This window comes from Barbus barbus, assembly GCF_936440315.1.
Source record: "Barbus barbus genome assembly, chromosome: 41".
NCBI classification, from domain to species: domain Eukaryota; kingdom Metazoa; phylum Chordata; class Actinopteri; order Cypriniformes; family Cyprinidae; genus Barbus; species Barbus barbus.
This window is the reverse complement of record NC_136719.1, coordinates 24339821-24363237: the sequence shown is the minus strand read 5'-3', so window position 1 is coordinate 24363237 and position 23417 is coordinate 24339821. Positions and strand designations below refer to the sequence as shown.

Below are 23417 nucleotides of genomic sequence, written 5' to 3'. Positions count from 1 at the left end.
GGAGTAGAGGGAGCAGGTCAGCCTCCCAGTCAATCAGATCCTATTCAGCCTCTCCTCTATCCAGGTCCATCCTAAGCTCACCCTCAGCCATGGTGCAGGGGTGGAGCTCCACTCCGTGCTCACAACATCCGTATCTTTCTCCCTTGCGATGGGCGTTACAGCCGGCTCACGCACTTGATCGGACGGGTTGGGCTCTACTTCCAGGCCGATCCTCCGCTCAGTCGCTCGTCATTGCGTGGCTCTTTGATAGCGGCGGGAACTGGCTCTCCGTCCTCGGTGGGCTCGGGCTTGCGCTTGGATGGGTTAAATGCAGAGCACAAATTCCGAGTATGGGACACCATACTTGGCCACACGTCACGTCACTTCATACTTCACTTCGACTGGCTGCTAGAGGCTGGCTGCAAAAGGGAGTCAGTCCCATAGACTTCCCATGTTAAAATGCCCAACTTTACAGCAGAAAAAAAACTGTTTAACTGTTTTACCTGTTTACCCGTTAACCTGTTTACAGCATGGTACAAAAAATGATTTTGGTCTATATAGCTAATTTTTCCCTTCATGACAACTGTGAGGGGGATGAATTTTTTTATAATTCATCTGTTTAAATTATATTAAGCCTTAAAGTTCTGCATAATTAAGGGCGTGGTCACTTGAGTGACAGGTGGATTGCCGCTGTAGTCACCACCGTTGAGCTAGGCGGGCGTGGTTTCAGCAACCAGCTCCACCTAGTCCCGCCTTTTTTCTAATTTTTGATTATCCGGGAGTGACGCGCAGCCAAGATGACTGAAACCTACGGGTGTTGTCCGGACACTACGTCCATGTTTTTTTACAGTCTATGGTAAATACACGTATGCGCCTTTAAACTGCAATTAAACAGTCAGTGTAAATAAACATTACGGCATGTTAGATGTTTCAGTTTGTTGCTGTGTAAAGATCGCTGTTGTTGATCAAATTTTACAGGTGAGATTCCAGAGAATTTTGATTGATTGGAGTAACGTGTTAAAATTAAAGGGGGCATGAACTGCCTTTGTTTTTTATTTTGTACTATTGCCTGAAGTCCACTTATAATGTTATCAAAGGTTTTACATAAAAAAACATCATAATTTAGAAGAAATAAGCTATTTTCGGTCCTGTTTTTAACCCCCCTCATCAGAACGCTCTGTTTGAATATGTGTGGCAGATTGTAGACTCTGAAGTAAATGCCCACTGCTATGATTGGCTAACAGTTGTGTATGTTTGACAGCATACATCCTTCACAGGTGGACGCTGCTGTGATTTAGGTAAAAAACACATACATACTCATATCAAATGATCTATTTAATAGACAAAGCAATAGAGATCACATAATGAAAACAATTACTCACACTTGTGTGTTGCAACATTACTGTCAGATCCAATATAATCGGCACAGCATTGTCTTTTAGTTTCAATCTTTTTGAAAATCCCTTGTCGAATTGTGCCTTGTTTGTAAACGAATCCGTGGTAAATTGAAGTGGACAAAGGACCAAAATCGTCATTGAAACTAAAGTTCATTAACACTTTCCTAACATTGGGATCAGAAGGAAAGCAATGCAAACACAGTTTTTTTCTACAGCTTGGCACTGCACAGCGTCTCGTTGTCTTTATCTTGATCTTTATCGTTTGGTTTCTGCGTAGACCTGTGCGTTCGTCTCTCTTGTAAATGCTTCATGTGCAAATGGGGCGCAGGACTAAACAGGCAGAGATGTAGAATCGGTGGGCAGGACTAAACAGGCAGAGATGTAGAATCGGTGGGCAGGGCTAAACAGGCAGCGATGTAGAATCGGTGGGCGGGGCTAAACAGGCATCGATGTAGAAGCAGGCGTTGATCATAGAGTGGAACATTCCACAAACTGTCGTTCTGGCAGACTGCCTTCAATATAAATATGTTTTTAGACCAACAAGAACGTTTTGAGTTCTGAAACTTACAGGATGTTTTTTTTTATAGCACAATGACCCCTTATATGTTAAAAGATCAAGGGAATTTTGTTTTTTTAGTTCATGACCCCTGTAATTATTTGACATAAAAGACAACAAATGTACTTTTGATGAGGTAATTGCAAACATTTCCCTCATGAAGGTAAAAATGTCCCTTGAAATCAATTCCAGAAATAGAAAAAGAAAAAAATTAATTTCTGGCCCTGCATTGATGTGATTGGGACTGTGCTATAATTACCAGGCCAAGTCCAAGTTATCGTTAATGTGTAAGATATTTCATGCTCTATTTCACATCCAAAGGGTAAAGATTTGAGTCTGTCATCTTTTTGATCTTGAATTTGAACACCTATTTCCCTTCCCTCAGGTAAGTCTGAAAATGAAGCCAAGGAACTGCAGAAATAAGACATGGAGAAGAAGACCTTGAAGTGTCTGAACACACACACACACACAGAGTATCGACCAGAGTGATCTTATTATAGACTTCATGGCAAAAACAACCGTAATCCTGTCTTGTTTCCAAGAAAAAAATATCTGACCATGCTTACACAAGATAAATATATTTGAGAAGCATAAGATATTAAGATTTGAATCACGTTTATTTTTCTTTCCCTACTGGCAAATTGTTTTCTTATGGTTTAAACCTCAAGTTTGGCTAGATTTGTGCTTGGAAAAGAGAGAAACAGTTTGCTAGTGGGGTAAAAAATATAAATTTAATCCAAAATTAGTACTGTCAATCATTTTATAAAAATCTAATTAATTACATGATATGCCCTTTAATTCAATTAATTAATTTCATACGAGTATTTAAGATCATTCATTATCGTGGCAGGCAAAGCCGACAGTTGAGTTTAACAATCTAATTGAAATAGACCTTTTTTGCATTCGTTTTAATACTTAATTTCACTAAATGAACTTCTTTAGGCATATTAAATATATATTCCCTTATGCACTTTGATCTCAGACACATTTATCTTGTTTTAAATCTATGCAATTTTAAAACGTGTAGCTTGGAAAGTGTATTTAATTATATTACGTCTATTGTTAGTTTATAATGCCTGTTGCTGTTTTTTGCATATTAATGCACTTGTTTTCCCTTTTAAATTAAGTTTATTTTCCTTACCCCTATTTTTTTTCTTGTTTTAAGCATGGACTCACTTCATTTCGCTACATTTTTCAGAAAACAAGACTCAATATCTGAAGTTATTTTGATTCTTGAGTAAATGTATCTTGATTAAAGAATATTTAGATATTGTATTGTATGTCAGCTACTTAAATTTAACCAATTACTTCAATCAGAATACAGCACTCATAAGGCTGTAATATTATGACAAAAACTATTGTTATCGATTGTTGCTCTTGATATTATAATAATGATTATTAATGTTTGTTAACTGAATACATATAGAATGTCAAACGTCTGCACATCACATTCTAGCTACACAGACAAACATGCCCAGATCTAGCGCAAGTTAACTAACTGCGAAATTAGTCTCTTAATACTTACATCTTTTCTGCACGTTGTTTATGATGACAATTCACGAGCACGCACTCAAACAAAGCTCCGGCATTTTCAGCGTTTACTAATCTAAATGCCTCTGATTGGCCATCGCATTCATAAGCTCAACAGAAACGCGTGTGATTGGTTAGAAGACTCGACGCTGTAAAAAACAACAACAGCAACAATCTGATGCACATGCACAGTTCTAAATGTAATTAATTGACACTTTTCAGGTTTCATTTTTATCGCAACAGCTGTAATAGATTTATTGTAATTATGGAGGGACAATTTTTGCCCCTTTATCTTAAACTTGTGGGGCATTTTTGTTAATTTTTGCCACAAGCCCCGGTTAATTTCCAACCCTGATTTTAGCATTAGACGTTAAATTTTAATGATAAATTTCAATGACGTTTTCCTTTGTTTATATACTTCCAGCCCCAACACCCAGTCACACTTACACACACACACACACACACACACTCACTTGTTTCGCTATCCTTGTGGGGACTTCCATAGGCGTAATGGTTTTTCTACTGTACAGACCGTCTATTCTATTGCCCTACACCTAAACGTAGCCCTCACAGGAGACTTTTTGCATTTTTAGATTTTCAAAAGACTTCATTCTGTGTGATTTATAAGCTTGTTTACCCGTGGGGACCTCAATTTAGGTCCCCACCGTGACACAAGTCCCCATGAGTCTGTGTGTATTCAGGTTTAAGTCCCCATCGGTGTATAAAAACAAACACACACACACACACACACACACACACACACACACACACACTCACTAAAACAAATCATGCTGGCTGTCATGTATGTTTTGTTGACCTTGGTTATTTTGTATTTGACTTGTCACCTGTAAATAGTATGTTTGTTTGCATGATAAAAAAAATTCAATGATAAATTCACTAGTTTTATATAGAATTGTTCTATAGTCTTTACAGTATTTAATGCAATTAAATAAGAAGTAACTGTAATTAAATTACAAAAAAATAAGAGTAATCCCTTACTTTTTCAAGAGAAAAGTAATTCAGTTACAGCAATCAAGCATTTGTATTCTGACCTCATTTGTCCTGCTTGTTTTTGCATCTTCATCTCTCAGTAAGTGTTTCTCACCTTCACAGTGCTTCCCATCGCCTTTGTATCCTGATTTGCAGATGCATTTGTATGACTTGAGGGTGTTCTGACAGATGGCATCCATACTACAGCTGTCCAGGGCATCGGCGCACTCGTCCACATCTGCTGAGAAAAAGGAAATCAAGAGTCTTCGAGTCGCTATTTGGAGAAAAAACTACACATGTTTTCGCCTCGGGCGAGTAAATAGAAACAGTCAAGCGAAAAGCTGCTGATCCAGCATGGCAGAGCAAACTCGTTTCACAATTCCACCCAAAACCTGGTCAGAGGAAGAGGGCAGATGGGCAGAGCTGATCCCAGTTCAGACACGATTGTGAGGCCTTCAGCATCTCATATTGGTGTGACCTCTGGGACCAAAGCCAAACTCAACATTAGGATCCTTCAGCAGCGCTCTGGCATTTCCTGCAGTCGAGCTGCTGCTGCGTATCGCTTTAGCCTGACAACAAAACACATTCTGTCCTGATAAAGGTCAATGAGGTTGTCATGGTTACTCCAACAAAGGATCATCTTCTAATACTCTTCGTCATCAGAACGTATACGACTGTAACCCATGATGGTCTTCAAAGTAATGTTCACGAAAAACTCAACAACATGATGCTAGGGTGATGTGGATGGTTGATAAAGCATTGCTAAAATGTTTTTAATGGTTGCCAGGGTGTTGCTATGCAATTGTTAAGGTGTTTTGGGTGGTTGACCGGGTGTTGCTGTGCAGTATCTAAAATGCTTGGAGTGGTTTCCAGGGTGTTGTTATACAGTTTCTTAGATGCTCTGAATGGTTGCCAGTGTGTTGCTATGCAGTTGCTAAGGTGTTTAGAGTGGTTTCCAGGGAACTACAAAGGTGTTTTGAGTGGCTCTGAATGGTTGCCAGAGTGTTGCTGTGCAGTTATTAAAATACTCTGATTGGTTGTCAGGGTGTTGCTAAGGTGGTTTTAGTTGTTTCCAGTGTGTTGTTATGCAGTTTCTAAGATGCTCTGAATGGTTGCCAGGGCACTGTTATGCAGTTTCTAAGGTGTTCTGGCTGGTTGCCAGGGCTTTGATATGCAGTTGCAAAGGTGTTTTTGAGTGGTTGCCAAGGTGTTGCTATGCAATTGTTAAGATGTTCTGGATGCTTGCCAGGGTGTTGCCATGCAGCTACTAAGGTGTTTTAAATGGTTTCCAGGGCACTGTTAAGGTGTTTTGATTGGTTGGCAGGGAGTTAAAATGCAGCTGACAAGGTGTTTGGGATGATTACCAGGGTGTTACTATGCAGTTGATTTGATGCTTAGAGTGGTTGCCAGGGCATTATTATGCAGTTGCTATGTAGGACATTACTATATGTTTTTGGTTGTAGCCAGAGAGTTTCCATGCAGTTACTAAGGTGTTTTGGATGGTTTCCATGGCATTGATATGCAATTGCTAAACTCTTTTTAGACATTTGCCAGGGTATTGTTATGCTGTTGTTAAGGTGTTCTGAGTGGTTGCCAAGGCATTGCTATGCAGTTGCTAAGGTGTTCTGAGTGGTTGCTAGGTAGCTCTGGGTGGTAATTAAGTGGTTTCTTACAGGCCCAAGTCAAACAGCCCAGCCATAAATCAAATTATGCAGTAAATTCTAAGAGCTCTTTGGCAAGGATGTGTTGAACATGAGGGTGTGTTGTGCAAAATCAAAATAACTACAAAACTGTTTGGCCTCGGCTGTGATTCCACACAGTTTGAACAGTCAAATCTGTCTTCACAGTACAGTTCTGTCTCACTGCTGTGAGGAAACAGATGCCCAACAAAGCAGGAGACTAAAGCTTAATACAGGGTTAGAGCTCCAGCAATTCCGAGCCAGTTTCCACAGAGTCACCTCAATGCTGCTGGTAAGAAACGGCAACCGTTTCATTTGAACACTTGTCGGCCAACACTCAAACCGACATCTAATGACGCTGAAACTTTAGTGTTCACTTTAGAATCCACAGACGTCCTTCACTTCTTCATTATAAATGCAGGAATCTCTCTGCTGATGCTGCTGGAAAGCAGTGGATGTTCTTTATGGTGGCATTAGCCATTAAATTACTCACATGCTGTTTACAGTACAAAGCTTTTAGGAGTTTAGTACAGCACCCAAAGTGCTTGCTCATTACTGAAGTGTCCCCGCTGACGAATTGGTCCTTTTTCTTAAGAGCCCTAATACTATAAAACACACCATTCATCAGATCTCACGCTGATGCCAGTGAAAGGAAGGAAAATGATGCATTCAACAACATTTAAAGTCAAAAACACATTTGTCCAAATGCCCAGTCACGAAGACCCAAAATCTTATTTCTGTCATCATTTACTCAACCTCCAAGCCACTTTTATTTTGAGACTTTTTTTCTCAGAATCGTGCAATATAAAGTCGCAATAGTGTTATGAAGTCAGAATTGTGAGATATAAACTCAAAACTATAAGAAAGTCTTATATCAGAATTCTTCAGAATTGAAGAAAAGAAGTCTTCAGAACTGCGAGATACAAACTCACATTTGCCAGAAAAACGTTATAACTCGCAATTGCAAGTTTATTTCTCACAATTCTAAGAAAAAAGTTAGAATTCCAAGATGTAGACTCGCAATTGCAAGAAAAGAAGCCAGAATTGTTAAATAAGGAGTCACACTTACTTAAAAAAATTTTTTTTGTTTGTTTGTTTGTTGTTGTTTTGGGGGATTTTTTTGTGGCAGAAATGGGCTTCCATACCTTTATGTGAGGAACAGACTGAAATTAATTACATTAATCCATTATTCAAAGCACTAAAATGTATATACTTTTTTCAATTCAGTTTAGTAACGACACATGCATGGATCAATGCAATTTGGCATCAACAACATCAAATATGGCAAGCCGCTTGGACACACCATTTTTTGCATCTCAACACTGATGCAAATACAAGTTTTGCAGAAGGTTTTGGATAACAGCCTAAACTTGCCTTCTCATTGGAAAAGGCATGCTTATAAAAATGCTTTTTTGTTTTTAGGTGAACTATTCCTAAAAGATGGACTGATATAGGATCAGATCTTAAAATGCACTTAAAAACATGGGAAAAATGACTTGCAGTTTAACAATACTGCTTGGTTTGATAAAATGAATGCCAATAAAAGTTATTTTATTGGGAAATGTTCATTTAGCCATGGCTAAAGTTCAGTGCGAAAGAACGACGAGTCTTTACACTTTAGTAAATGAGAAAACAGGCTTTAACACAAATGTCAGACCAATTCAACCCTACTATACTATAGCTGGAAAATAAAAAGTCATTTGTTTAAATGAGGAAGGCTGGAAACTGCTTAACGATTTCAAAGAAAAAATGCAACTGAATTTCACATGCAAACCAATTACCCACAATCCAATCTCCACACAACACAACCAATCAGATTCATTAGTCATAATCGTGCTTATGCAATACAGGCAATCAGATTAATTAGCCATTTTATACAACAGAACTAATGAGATTATGGGCTGGTTAGCTTGGTCTAGTTAGTCCAACATGGTGTAGTTACAAACTCTACCAGCAAAGGCAAACCCTGGCCAATCACAAACAATCAGATTAATTGACCACAATCGTACTTCTACAACAGAACCAATCAGACCCATTACCCACAATCACGGTCGCACAGCAGAACCAATGAGACCCAATTAGCTGCAATCATGCTCGCACGGCAAAAACAATCAGCATCTCCATTCAGTCCCAGAAGAAAGAAAACTATTTCTCATGAAGTAAAATAAGTGAAACAGACTCCTTATTACTGCTAAATCAATCACCATGAGCCCAAAGTGCTCGGGTGGTTGTAAACCCAAATGCTGTTTTACAGAGAAAATAAACATGTCACTGTTAATCTGTCTATGAGTTTAGAGAATCTTCCACGGTGCTCTGGAAGAGAAGGGAGGGAGGCATATTTTAAAAGATGCCAAATTATTTTTCTTGCTGTTTTGCACTTTCTTTTGTGCTTTAAACTGGAAACAACAATTGCACTGATGGATATAAAGGAAAAATGTAGGCTTTTTAAAGGGCTAGTGAAAAGTTTGCCTTTATTTACTCACCATTTATTTTTGGTCCAAACCCTGTGTAACTTATTCTTGCTTCCATGGAACACAAAAGATAATTTTTAAAGCAGTGTTAAGTGGTTGTTTTCACGACACCATTTTTAACTAAAAATGGAAAACTTTTCATTCATTTTGGCTGTTCAGCAGTGGCAATTTGGGGGCTTGAAAATGCAAACTACAAAAAAAGGTTTTCAAAGTTCAAGTTTTTGATAACAATAACGTTATCATATCTGTGTAAACTACAAATTTGTGAAAATAGCGAGATCTTGCGCATGCATATTACGTGTTGAGTTCATATACACAATGTTTCTTTACAAAGTGGTAACGCCAACTGCTGGCCTGGCATGCATAATACAACGTTTATAGTGATTTTTGCAGATCCATGTTTAACAGGGATACTTTTCACAACGTTGTCATTGTATGCAAAACTTTTCCATTTTTAGTGCATCACTGTCATGTAAACATACCCTGAAACTAAAAAGTTTTTGTAAATTGAAATAAAGCTGAAATCAAGCAGTGTTGTTAAGTGGTAACTAAAACCAAAACTATGAAATATTGTTTCTGTTAATTGAAATAAAGCCGAAATAAAATAAAACAAATGTTAGATGAAAAACTTAAAAACTTCAGTGAAAATTAGAAATGTTGCCTTGGCACTAAATAAACATTTGTATAAACATTACTAAAACTGAAATAAAATATAAATTAAAGCTAAATAGAAGTATTTAAAAAAAAAACTAATAAAAATTATGAAAAATGAAAAAAATGAAGACTACAATTAAAATGAAATTTCCAATTGAAAAAAAAAAAAATAATAAATACCATAAAAGTATAAAAATAAGTTTTAAAGAAGATTCAGTTTGCTTTTTTCTTTCTTTTAAAGTTAATGCGTTTTCAAAATTACAGAAAGCACATTTATTTTTATAATAAAAGTGATCCATATAATTTATACACTACATTTCAAGTCTTCTAAAGCCATATGATAAAATTGTGTGACAAACAGACCAAAATATAAGTTATTATTCACTGGAAAACCTTCATACCCCTCTAGATGTTCATGGGAGTTAATGAGAAGTTAGATTCATTAATAATTCTTTTAAAAAAATTAGTTTGATCTTTTAAAAGAGTCAGTTAATGTGGTTCATGACTGAGTGGTCTGTTAATGAATCAGACTGATTCCACACACAAAGCAATCAGAAATTTCGCTTTTTGTGCCGCATACAGAATAAATGACAGCATCATTTTCATTTTTGGGATGAACTATCCCTTTAAAGAGCCGAATATGTTTGAACAATATTTGCAGATTTTTTATGTGTGTTCAAATTCTGCTACTCCATCACAAGAAAACAAAACTCAATGTCAAAAACATCTCCAAACATGTCAAACGTTGTGAAGATCCACATTATCTCCCCACACTTCAGAGAGATTTATGTGCTCCAGGAGAACATAAAATGTCTTTATTACTTTGACTAGAATGAAAGTGACTTCATGAATACTTTCCTGCCTGTTGACCTAGAAACATAAACCTTTAAGAATCCTCAATAAAGTATTCACGGCTGCTGTAATCTTTCTATGTAACTCAACTCTCTGTTTGTAAGAGTCTGTTTCCACTAGCAACCCATCTGAGGATTCGACTCGGCACGTGTTTCTTTTCTTTGTTTAACCGTTAACATTACCATTCTCAATAGCAGTTTCTCAGCTGGCTCTCATTAGCCAATCACCTGAGCTATAAATACCATGCCTGCGTCCAAATGTGCATACTATCCATCCTAAATTCTATGCGATAGTAGTAGTAATTTTCAACACTATTTAGGGAAGATAGGGTGGATAGTATACACATTGGGACACAGGGCATGTGACTGATCACTCTGATCATGTGACTGGCCCAATCATAGTACAGAAACTGCACTTGTTAAAATTACGAATGACTTACTACTTGCTTCAGATCAAGGCTGCACCTCATTGCTAGTATTACTTGATCTTAGTGCTGCATTTGACACTATAGACCATAATATACTCATAGATCGATTACAAAACTATATTGGTATTCAAGGACAGGCTTTAAGATGGTTTAGATCCTACCTGTCCGATCGCTACCACTTTGTTCATTTAAATGGGGAGTCATCTCAATTATCACCAGTAAAGTATGGAGTACCACAAGGATCTGTCCTAGGTCCTGCTATTTTCAATATACATGTTGCCTCTTGGTAATATTATTAGAAAACACCGGATAAGTTTTCATTGCTATGCTGATGATACTCAATTATATATCTCAACAAGACCAGATGAAACTTCTCAACTATCTAAGCTAATAGATTGTGTAAAAAGTGTAAAAGATTGGATGACCAATAATTTCCTCCTACTAAATTCAGATAAAACAGAGATATTACTTATTGGACCAAAAAACAGTACACAGAATCTCGTGGATTATAATTTGCAACTAGACGGATGTACTGTTACGTCCTCTAAAGTCAAAAATCTGGGTGTTATTTTAGACAGCAACTTGTCCTTTGAAAATCATATTTCCCATGTTACAAAAACAGCATTCTTCCATCTTAGAAACATTGCTAAGCTTCGAAGCATGCTACCTGTTTCTGATGCAGAAAAGCTAGTTCATGCATTCATGACCTCTAGACTGGACTATTGTAATGCACTGCTAGCTGGTTGTCCTGCATCTTCAATAAACAAGCTACAGATAGTCCAAAATGCAGTGGCTAGAGTTCTTACCAGATCAAGAAAATATGATCATATTACTCCAATTTTACAGTCTCTGCACTGGCTACCTATTAAGTTCCGTATCATTTACAAATTATTATTATTACTTGCCTATAAGGCCCTAAATGGTTTAGCACCTGCGTACCTAACTTGTCTTCTACCACGCTACAATCCAACCCGCTCTCTAAGGTCGCAAAACTCTAGACTTTTGGTAGTACCTAGGATAGCAAAGTCCACTAAAGGAGGTAAAGCTTTTTCACATTTGGCTCCCAAACTCTGGAATAGCCTTCCTGATAACGTTCGGGGTTCAGACACACTCTCTCTGTTTAAATCTAGATTAAAGACACATCTCTTTAGCCAAGCATACACATAATGCATTTTATAATCTTGTACTGCAGTTATATCTGATCAAATGTACATTATTATTATTCTTTAGCTTGGGTTGAACAATTTATTTTTGCTTAGATGGAACAGCAGCTACGCTAATCATGTCTCTGCTTGTCTCTACGTTTCTGCCACGGGATTAACATCCCGTGGTAGCCAGGAATTACAGAACTTCAGTCCGGATCTAACCATTACATGATCTGAGATGACCGAACACCTGAGATGGAGGATCAGCGCCGGGAGATGACGTATGTGTCCCTGATCGTAGGCAGAGGCCAAACACCTGGATGAACGCCAGAGACAGATCCCCATTGAGGACCCCGCCACTTAGACAGCCATCGGAAAAGACCACAACCAGCTGAGCCCATTCAATCTGACTTGCTGCAGTTTGGAACTGAACTGCTGGTTTGTTTGGCCAGAGGAGAATTGGCCCCCCGACTGAGCCTGGTTTCTCCCAAGGTTTTTTCTCCATTCTGTCACCGATGGAGTTTTGGTTCCTTGCCGCTGTCGCCTCTGGCTTGCTTAGTTGGGGACGCTTCATTTCCAGCGATATCGCCGACCTTATTGCAAAGACACTATTTAAACTTATTGACACATTATTTTCCTTTTTTTGATATTGTGCAGTGCTTTGACACAATTTGCATTGTAAAAAGCGCTATATAAATAAAGGTGACTTGACTCTATAGCTGCATGATGTCATGACAAAGCTGATGCTGATTGGCTGAAGATACTAACATATTACTTCTTCTGTTTCTCCCATATCTTTAACATATCTAGTAGCATGCTAGTATGCTATCCTGGATTATCCTGAAATCTGGATCTGTAATGTTAAAGATAGAAGGGAAAATTCCATTTCACACATAAGAGCCTTGTTTTTGTTAACTGAAATAAAGCTGAAATATAAAGTATTAATATTAGATGGAAAAAAACTGTTTAGAAATGTTGCATTGGGAAGTAACTGAAATAAAAGAAGTTGAACTAAAATAAATTGAAGTACTAAAACAAAAATTAAAATGAAAACAAAAAAATGTAAGCTATACTAAAATAGCACACATTTAACAGCCTAGCGTTCATTAACTGAAATAAAGCTGAAATGAAAATACAATATATAAAAAAAAATATTGTGTGAATCTTGTGATTTAACAAAAACATAAATATAAAAGCTCATTCAAAATATTAATAATAACAGCTATTTTTTTATTATATACAGCCTGAATTCCAGAAATGTTGGACGTTTTTTAAATTAGAATAAATTGAAAACGATCTACTATATATAAACTGACTACTATATGTAGATAAATATATATATATATATATATATATATATATATATATATATATATATATATAGAGAGAGAGAGAGAGAGAGAGAGCGAGAGATACTCTTTTTTTTACTATTAAACCCTTTATATTCAAAACAATTTAAGGGTTCAAAAATAGAAGTTATTACCAACATACATTTACAAACAAATAACAATTAGTCAAACAAACACAAGAGCGAGAGAAAGAGAGAGAGAGAGAGAGACTGTATGGTGTTTGCAAATTACCACAAAAGAGAGCACCATTAATGTATAATAAAATGGTCCACAAAACTCATGCACTAGATTTCAGAAGGAAAAATTTAATTTCACACACTTTTGAGCCTAAAGAAAAACTGGACACTAGTAAAACAATTGCTAATGCAATAAAATACTACTTTTTACATTTATTCATTTGCAGATGCTTTAATCAAAGTGACTAACATTGCATTCAAGCTAATCCTTTTTTTTACTTTATGCAGACCTCGGCATTGCTAGCTGTATGCTTGACTGTTTGAGCTACTATATTAAGTCGTATTCATGCTGATTTCAATCCAGTTATCAGAATAATGTTTGTGAATGGAAAACGGTGTAGATGAAGTAACGGCATCCACCAGAGAGAGCAACAAGGTCATGCAACCGAGTCAAACCCTGATGCCTTGACGTTTTGAGCATTTCTTGAAAGCACGGTTTGTACATGTCGTTTTTTTTCTGGATGTTGTGCTCATGTGGCTCAGACATGAGAGCAGCATTTCCTCACTGATTAATGATGGGGTCAGCACTGCTCAGTATATTTAGTCGAGTGGACGGACAGACGGACGGTCGGCGCGCTGAAGGTGTGCAGTTCAAACACAGAGCGATGTTTGCTAGCAGCGAGACTCTCAGTGTTTGTCCAGGCCCCACTTTACTCCTAAAACAACTCACCCTGCACAGAAATAATCTCAGAAGGGACGAAAAATATCATTTTAAGTCACAAAAATATCATTTTCAGTAAACAAAATTAATGAAATTGTTTAAAAGAATTCTAATAAAAAAAAAATTTTAGGATGAAATTTTGCCTGTGCAAAAATCGCCAAAACAATGCTAGTGTGTTATGGGTGGATGCCAGGCCGTTGCTAGGGTGTTCTAGGTAGTTGCTAGATGATTACTTAGAAGTCCATGTCATAAGAGTCCTATGATATATTAAGTTCAAACTCTAAGCTCTGCATGTGCTCATTCTGCTAATTCAACATGCAAATCAATGTAACTAATTATTATACATTTATATGGAACTGGAAAATAAAATAAAATAAATTTAAATCTTTAAAAAAATATATAATACAATAAAATAATGCAAATCAAATAAAATATATAAAACAAACCAAATAAAAAAATTATAAAAAGGCTAAATCAAATGAAATAAAAATATGAAGTAAGATAACAAAATGAAAAATAAAATAGAAAAACATATTATGTAAAATATTTAAAATACAAATACATAAAATAAAGTACAAAAATGTAATAAAAATAAAATATAAAAAAAATATCCTTAAAGATCTAATAAATCAAACAAAATAACAATTTTAACATGAAATGATTAAAAATGAAATATTAAAAATTCATTTTAAAATCAAATAAAAATGATATTTAAAACAAATTATGAAATTAAATCAAAACAAATAAAAAAAATACTGATATATATATATATATATATATATATATATGGGAAAATAGAATAAATGTATTGCATCAACATTTCTCCACAGAGGGCGCTATGGGCCAGAGACGGTGCAGCAAAACCAGTGAACCTGTTCGACAACACCTGATAAACTGCCAGTAATACTGTACTAATGTATGCAGTAATATATTCAGAAGAAGTGATCCAAATCTTGCAGAGCAAAATCCAAAAGCATCCCGACCACTTCACACTCACTCTCAGGTAGTTCCTCCAACTAAATCAATATTATTCCAGCAAGTGGGTCTAACTTTGCCCTCACAAGTTTGGCAGGCAATCCGATGTGCTGGTGGAAAGCCAGATACAGTAGCTGCGAGACAACCTCTCGTTTCTGGCCAAACATCCGTTAGCATGTGGCCCAGTGATGTTTAATCGCTTCTGAGAGAGAGAGAGAGAGAGAGAGAGAGATAGAGAGAAAGGTGTTGGTTGTGCGAGCTGGCAGGCCGTCACATGCAAAGCCAGCACAAAGTCTTCATCTCATGGGCTATTAGGCGACACACAGACGGGACGAAAGAAAAAAGGGTGTTGATGAAATGCAGACGTCAACATTAGAGCAGAATTTAGCATCCTCCCCCCGCCGTCTCTTCCCAGATCGCCTATGTCTAATGAAGGAACCCAGTGTTTGTCCTGCGAACAGCTCGTAAAGGAAATATCGCCTGCCTCTATTTGTGCCCGGCGTCCTTAGTGAGCGCTACTGTAAGCGCTGAGTGATGGTGGCTGTCTTCAAACAACAACCACACTCATTTACAGCTCAGAGTTAATGAACTGCCTAAATTGCAGTGCAGTTGACCCTTCACTTAAAGGGACAGTACACCCCAAAATGAAATTTGTCATTTAATCACCCTCAAGTTGTTCCGAACGTGAACACAAAAGAAGATATTTTGAAGAGTGTTGGTCATCAAAGAGTTGCTGGTACCCATTGACTTCCATAGCATTTTTTTCCATATTATGAAAGTCAATGGTTACCATCAATTGTTTGGTTACCAACACTCTTCAAAATATATCTTCTTTTGTGTTCAGCAGAAGAAAGAAACTCATACAGGTTTTGAACAACTTGAGCCTCAATGTTTGTCAAAATAACTTTGTTTTAGGTAAATAACTAAATAACTAATAAAATAACTATTTATTTTATTATTATCATTATTATTATTTTAAGTTCTGAATTTAAAAGGAAAATATCACTGGAGTTCATTTTACAAATCAAATAAAATGGTAAAATATATAAAAAAAACAATATATATAAATAACAATAAAATAAAAAAAAAAAATATATATATATATATATATATATATATATATATATATATATATATATATATATAAACACACTATACATACATTGCTGGTGTGTTTTGGATCATTGTCCTGCTGCAGAACCCAAGTTCACTTCAGCTTGAGGTCCCGACCAGATGGCCGGACATTGTCCTTCAGGATTTTTAGGTAGACAGCTGAATTCATGGTTCATTTATCACAGCAAGTCTTCCAGGTCCTGAAGCAGCAAAACAGCCCCAGACCATCACACTACCACCACCATATTTGACTGTTGGTATGATGTTCTTTTTCTGAAATGCTGTGTTACTTTTATGCCAGATGTAATGGGACACACACCTTCCAAAAAGTTAAACTTTTGTCTCGTCAGTCCACAGAGTATTTTCCCAAAAGTCTTGGGGATCATCAAGATGTTTTCTAGCAAAACTGAGACGAGCCTTTGTTCTTTTTGCTCAGCAGAGGTTTTCGTCTTGGAACTCTGCCATGCAGGCCATTTTTGCCCAGTCTCTTTCTTATGGTGGAGTCATGAACACTGACCTTAACTGAGGCAAGTGAGGCCTGCAGTTCTTTAGATGTTGTTGTGGGGTCTTTTGTGACTTCTTGGATGAGTCGTCGCTGCGCTCTTGGGGTAATTTTGGTCGGCCGGCCACTCCTGGGAAGGTTCACAACTGTTCCATGTTTTCGTCATTTGCGGATAATGGCTCTCACTGTGGTTCGCTGAAGTCCCAAAGCTTTAAAAATGGCTTTATAACCTTTTCCAGACGGATACATCTCACTTACTTTCTTTCTCATTTGTTCCTGAATTTCTTTGGATCTCAACATGATGTGTAGCTTTTGAGGATCTTTAGGTCTACTTCACTACTTCTTCTTCTTGCTTTACGGCGGATCGCAGACTTATAAGTGCATTACCGCCACCTATCTTTGAAATGGACCATTTACACTCTACCTACAAACTCCTGATTAACCTCCCAACTCATCTTCAAACACCTTCAACCTTCCCTTTCTCTTCTCTCTCCTCCACCCTCCCAGAGTCTTCATAGAGTTTCATTCAGCGCTGCGTGTTCAGCTCCTCCGTCCACCCTCATCCTCTCAAGCGGGATTAGAAGGAGAAAAGAGAAAGTAAAAAAAAAAACTTTTTTTTATAAAAAATATTTTAACACTTACACTCGCTTGTTCAGACCCGTTCTTCCTAGATATTGCAACAATAATAATTTGATATTTCTTTCCAGATTTAATAAATTCTTAATTGTAAACTGTTCACCCTTATTCTCTAGTTCCTCTTTCAACTAATTTCTTTCAGCTGTATACTTCCTGCAGTACATTATAACATGTTCGACTGTTTCATTAACATCACATACCTCACATAACCCCGTTGGATGTTTATTTATTAAATGCATTGTATTGTTCAACCTCGTATGCCCCAATCATAACCTTGTAATCATGTTTTCCTCACCTCTGCTCCATCCTGATACTCTTCCCTTACCCACTGATGACTGAATATGATACAAATGCCTACTTTTGGTATCTTTGTCCCATAACTTCCACATATTCTTTTTGATAATTGATTTAATTTCTGATGTACTAAAAGGAATCTGAATATCAACTGTTTCTTGCTCTATGGCCCTTTTAGCTAAACCATCTGCCTCTTCATTACCTTTCAACCCAATGTGAGCCGGTACCCACAAAAACTGAACTTTTATACAGAGTTGCTTAAGTGACTGTAATTATTGAATAATCTCTATTATCATATCTTGTCTTGTTTTTGACTTCTGTTCATTCAAACTTATTAGAGCTGAACTTGAATCTGAACATATTACTATCTTGTGTACTTCAACTTCACTAATCCACCTTATTGCCATAATTATTGCAAACATCTCTCCAGTAAACACTGATAAACAACCTGATATTCTACTGCTCTTATTCACTTTTAACTTTGGTATTATGAAAGCAGAGCCCACATGACCTGTTTTTGGATCTTTTGAAGCATCTGTGTAAATGTGTATATATTCTCCATACCGTGACCCCATACATCATATACCTCTGTCTCGTATGATCTTTCCTTTTGTCTACTTCACTTTGTCAGGCAGGTCCTATTTAAGTGATTTCTTGATTGTGAACAGGTGTGGCAGTAATCAGGCCTGGGTGTGGCTAGAGAAACTGAACTCAAGTGTGATAAACCACATGACATGCAGTTTTTGCTGCTAAGGCCCAACCAGTTATTAGGTTTAGGGGCAAACACTTTTTCACACAGGGCCATGTGGGTTTGGATTTTGTTTTCCCTTCATAAAAAAAACCCTTCATTTAAAAACTGCATGTTGTGTTTACGTGTGTTATCTTTGATTAATATTTAAATTTGTTTGATGATCTGAAACATTAAAGTGTGACAAACTTGCAATAAAATAAAAAAGCAGGAAGGGGGTCAACACTTTTTCACACCACTGTATATATATACAAACATACAAGTATACAAACAAATAAAATGATAAATCAAAATAAAAATATATACACAATTAAATATAACAAATATAAAAAAACTAATATAAGAATTAAATTAAATATATAAAATATTTGACAAATAAAAATCAATCAATTCGTCAATCAGTCAATAAAAAAAATGCCATCCAAGGGCAAGAAAATACAAGAACATACTATTTCAGTCTTTCTACTTCAAAATGTCACATGTAATTTGATGTTACTTGACATTTCTTTGTAATTATTTGTGAAATTTAAATAAAACGTTAAATAAAAAAAGTTATAAATAAATCAAAAAATCAAAAATTATTGGAGTACAAGAAAATACTATTACCGTTTTTCCATTTCAAAATTTCATGTTTAATTCAATGTGTTACTTCCCGTTTCTTTGTAGAATTTACTAGAAATTTTTGAGTGAATTTTGTTTTAAAACATTTTCAGCGTACACCACTTTTTCCAGTGTGTGTAACATTGTAAGCACTTTCAAATGCAAAAAATGGGAGATAAAAATGCTTTGCAATGTCACAGTTCATTCCAGCCCATATAAGAATAATATACAACTGTATCACTTTATAAGCACATTTTACTGAAAACCACATAAATCTCCTGTTCATTCCATCGAGATGCTCCATAAAGATTTTGCATCAGAAACCCAAAGAGGTGGCACACATATTGTTTAGTCATCTAAGACTAGTCTAGACAGACTAAGTAGACAAAACCAAAACCAGCCAATGGGAATCTGGTTCAAAGGAATCACGCACACAGAGAAAATGTTGCATTGCATGCAAAGTGCAAATGACATGATGCTGATGTGACGGTTCATAACCTTCAATCACAGACAGGCAAAGCTCCAGCGTGGGTTGTGATCAAGGTTTTCTGTCAGAATGAAAGCAGTCTGCTAACAGACGAGTCGGTCGGGTGGAGGTTCAGGGCTGGCAGAGGACCTACTAAAGGTTGTCGTCTTTTCAGCACCTCATAAAACTGCACCCAGTGCCATTGGCCCGCTTTGGAATAACTCAAACCGTTCCAGACGGAGCTCAACTTGTTAAACGACGTCTAGTCGAACTCCAAGAACATTCAGTTATGAAAGACCCCATGAAATGGTTTGCTGCATTAGTTATTTAAATAAGGAATTTGGGACGGATGTATCTCACTTACATAGTATTTCACGCACCTGGTCTCTGGTGAAGCATCTAGTATAATAATTTGTTGAATGATATAAAATGTTGAAGGATTTACTTTGAAAAAGATTTTTACTTTAAAACTACTAATAAATTTCATAAATTACAAAGAAACACCAAACACAAAACTGATTGCTTCTGTCTGTCCCAGTCTGTCGTGCTGCTGAGAGGTTTGCGATTGTAGCTCCGTGTAGCTTCGCTTTTCTGTTGAATCTCTAACTTTCACTCTCTGTTGTTTAAAATGATTATATATAACTTAATTCCCACCATATTTCTGGTATTATCTATCAAACTAATTTGATTGTTCGCTTTTTAAAACCGCGAGTGCAGCACGCGTGCAGCGCGTTAGCATTCGTTAGCCGGTTAGCTTGTCACTCGCAGTTTCATTCAAAGTATTCGTTTCTATTCGCGCCTATTATTGTTTTCTTTTTTCTTGCTCTGTTTTTCACGAGTTCCTCAAACAACAGTGGTAAGCGAATCATTCTTCAATCACGGTGAGTAATGGCTTCTTCTCCTGCTATTGTTGTTTGCACTGTTTGCCACATGTACAGTTTATCTCTCTCTGTTGAAGACAAGGCTAATCACATGTGATAAATGCAGGGAAGTTAGGCTGACAGAGAAGATTTCAGAATTAGAGACACACATCCAAACTTTAGTTGAGGACAGTAAGAATGTGAGGGCTATATATACTGCTTTGGATGCAACTAGCTCAGGGAGTCCTGTACATTGTTCGATTCCGGTAGAGCCCGTGCAGCAGGGCAACTGGGTGACTGTGAGGCGGCCTAGTCGCGGGTCGAAAAACCCCACACTTCCGTTCCAATCAAAATATCAAACAGGTTTTCCCCACTCAGTGACGCACCCACTGAGAAACCTGAAGAAAGTGCTCTAGTTATTGGCGATTCTATTGTACGGAACGTGAAAATAGAGACACCAGCCACCATAGTCCAATGTTTACCGGGAGCCAGAGCGCCTGACATCTTGGCAAATTTAAAAGTGCTGACTAATGCTAAACGTAAATTCAGTAAGATTGTTATTCACGTCGGCGCTAATGATGTTCGACTTCGCCAGTCGGAGATCACTAAATATAATGTTAAAGAGGTGTGTGAACTTGCAAGTACGATGTCAGACACTGTAATATGCTCTGGTCCGCTCCCTGTTTACCGGGGTGATGAGATACATAGCAGACGGTCGTCACTCAATGGCTGGATGTCTAAGTGGCGCCTGCAGAATAACATAGGTTTCATAGACAATTGGAAGAATTTTTGGGGCAGACCTGACCTGTTGAAAAGAAATGGTCTTCATTCCTCTTGGAGTGGTGCCGCGCTTCTCTCTAGAAATATGGCACATAGTCTTAGAGTTCGTACTAACTGGGGCCCAGGTCAGGAAGCAGACAGACTGGCTAAAACGACCGCCTGCTAGCCGCCTCAGATCACAGAAGTCAGTTAATTCTCAGCACATAGAGACTCTTTCACCTAGATATCACACTATAGAGACTGTGTCTGTTCCCCGAACTAGAAAATACAGAAAACATCCAAACCAAAGTAAGAGTAACAATTTAATTGATGTTCAACAATTAAAAAACAGATATAATACAGATACAGATAAACAAATGATAAAACTTGGCTTATTGAATATTAGATACCTTTCTACAAAATTTTGTAGGAGATTCTCAACTTTTTGTTGTATAAACTTAAAACAAGAAGTTGAGAAAACTCTAAAATCTGCTGAAGCTGGTTGCCTTCAAATTTTAAGTTGGCTCAACTGTTTTTTTTTTTACAGTGTATACAGGCCACCAGTGCACTATACAGCTCAGAAAATGGAGCGGAGATGGAGAAAAACTAAATTAGAGGTATTTCGTATTGCTTGGCGGGAAAGTACCCTATCCTACAGAAAAGCATTAAAAACTGCTAGATCTGCTTACTTTATGTCTCTTTTAGAAGAAAACAAACACAACCCCAAGTATTTATTCAATACAGTGGCTAAATTAACAAAACAATATAACATCATCAAGTGCAGACATTACCCAGCTGCACAGTAGTAATGACTTTATGAACTACTTTACTTCCAAGATCGAAACTAGTAGCGATAAAATTGTAACCATACAGCTGTCAGCCACAGTATCGCATCAGATCTATTGGAAATTAAGAATTGTATAAACTTGTTAAATCATCTAAACCAACAACCTGTATTTTAGATCCTGTTCCATCTAAGCTCCTAAAAGAGGTGCTTCCAGAAGTAATAGATCCTCTTCTGAATATTATTAACTCATCATTGTCATTAAGATATACCCCAAAAACCTTCAAACTGGCTGTTATTAAGCCTCTCATTAAAAAAACACAACTTGACCCCAAATAATTAATTAATTAATTACAGACCGATCTCGAATCTCCCTTTTCTGTCAAAGATATTAGAAAAGGTAATATCATCACAACTATGTTCCTTCTTAGAGAAAAATTATATATGTGAGGATTTCCAGTCAGATTTTAGACCATATCATAGTACTGAGACTGCTCTCATTAGAGTTACAAACGACCTGCTTTTATCATCTGATCGTGGTTGTATCTCTCTATTAGTGCTACTGGATCTTAGCGCCGCGTTTGACACTATCGACCACAACATTATTTTAAATAGACTAGAAAATTATGTTGGCATTAGAGGAAGTGCACTGGCATGGTTCAAATAGTACTTATCTGACCGCCATCAATTTGTGGCAGTAAATGAAGAGGTATCATACCAATCACAAGTGCAGTATGGAGTACCTCAAGGCTCAGTACTTGGCTCCTGACTTTTCATGCTTTACATGTTACCCTTGGGAGATATCATTAGGAAACATGGTGTTAGCTTTCACTGTTATGCTGATGATACCCAGCTCTATATTTCTTCGCGACCTGATGAATCTTACCAATTTGCAAAAATAACGGAGTGTATATTTGATATCAAAAACTGGACGACTAACAATATCTTACTGCTAAATTCTGAAAAAACAGAGGTGTTAATTATTGGACCAAAAACATTTGCATGTAATAACCTAGATCACCGTCTAATACTTGATGGCTGCTCTGTAAATTCTTCGTCATCAGTTAGGAACATAGGCACACTTTTTAATAGCAATCTTTCCTTCGAAAAACATGTTTCTAGCATTTGTAAAACTGCATTTTTCCATCTTAAAAATATATCTTAATTACAACCTATGCTCTCAATGTCAAATGCAGAAACATTAATTCATGCATTCATGACCTCGAGGTTAGATTATTGTAATGCTTTATTGGGTGGTTGCTCTGCACGTTTAATAAACAAACTCCAGCTGGTTCAAAATGCAGCAGCTAGAGTTCTTAATAGAACCAGGAAGTATGATCACAGCTAGCTAAGATCTAGCTAATTACCTATAAGGCCCTGAATGGTTTGGCACCTCAGTATTTGAGTGAGCTCTTATCGCATTATAGTCCTTCACGTCCACTGCGATCTAAAAACTCTGGCCATTTGATAATACCTAGAATATCAAAATCGACTGCGGGCGGGAGATCGTTTTCCTATTTAGCGCCCAAACTGTGGAACAATCTATCTAACACTGTTCGGGAAGAAGACACACTCTGTCAGTTTAAATCTAGATTAAAGACCCATCTCTTTAACCTGGTTTACACATAATACACCATTGCATTTCTAATGTCAATGTCAAATCTGTTAAAGGATTGTTAGGCTGCATTAATTAGGTCAACCGGAACCAGGAACACTTCCCAAAACACCTGATGTACTTGTTACATCGTTAGAAG

The 23417-nt window shown here is 36.9% G+C and overlaps 1 protein-coding gene across 2 annotated transcripts in view; it reads right to left on the bottom strand.

Moving 5' to 3' along the window:
* The window catches only part of LOC306860182 (signal peptide, CUB and EGF-like domain-containing protein 3), a 128069-nt gene that overhangs the window by 78709 nt on the left and 25943 nt on the right, over positions 1–23417 (bottom strand). The window contains exon 2 of one of the 2 annotated variants that reach the window (XM_079401750.1): positions 4568–4690. In XM_079401750.1, coding sequence (XP_079257876.1) covers positions 4568–4690 — 123 coding nt within the window. Of the gene's footprint in view, positions 1–4567; positions 4694–23417 lie in introns of both variants that reach the window. The other variant, XM_079401749.1, reaches the window with a different exon arrangement.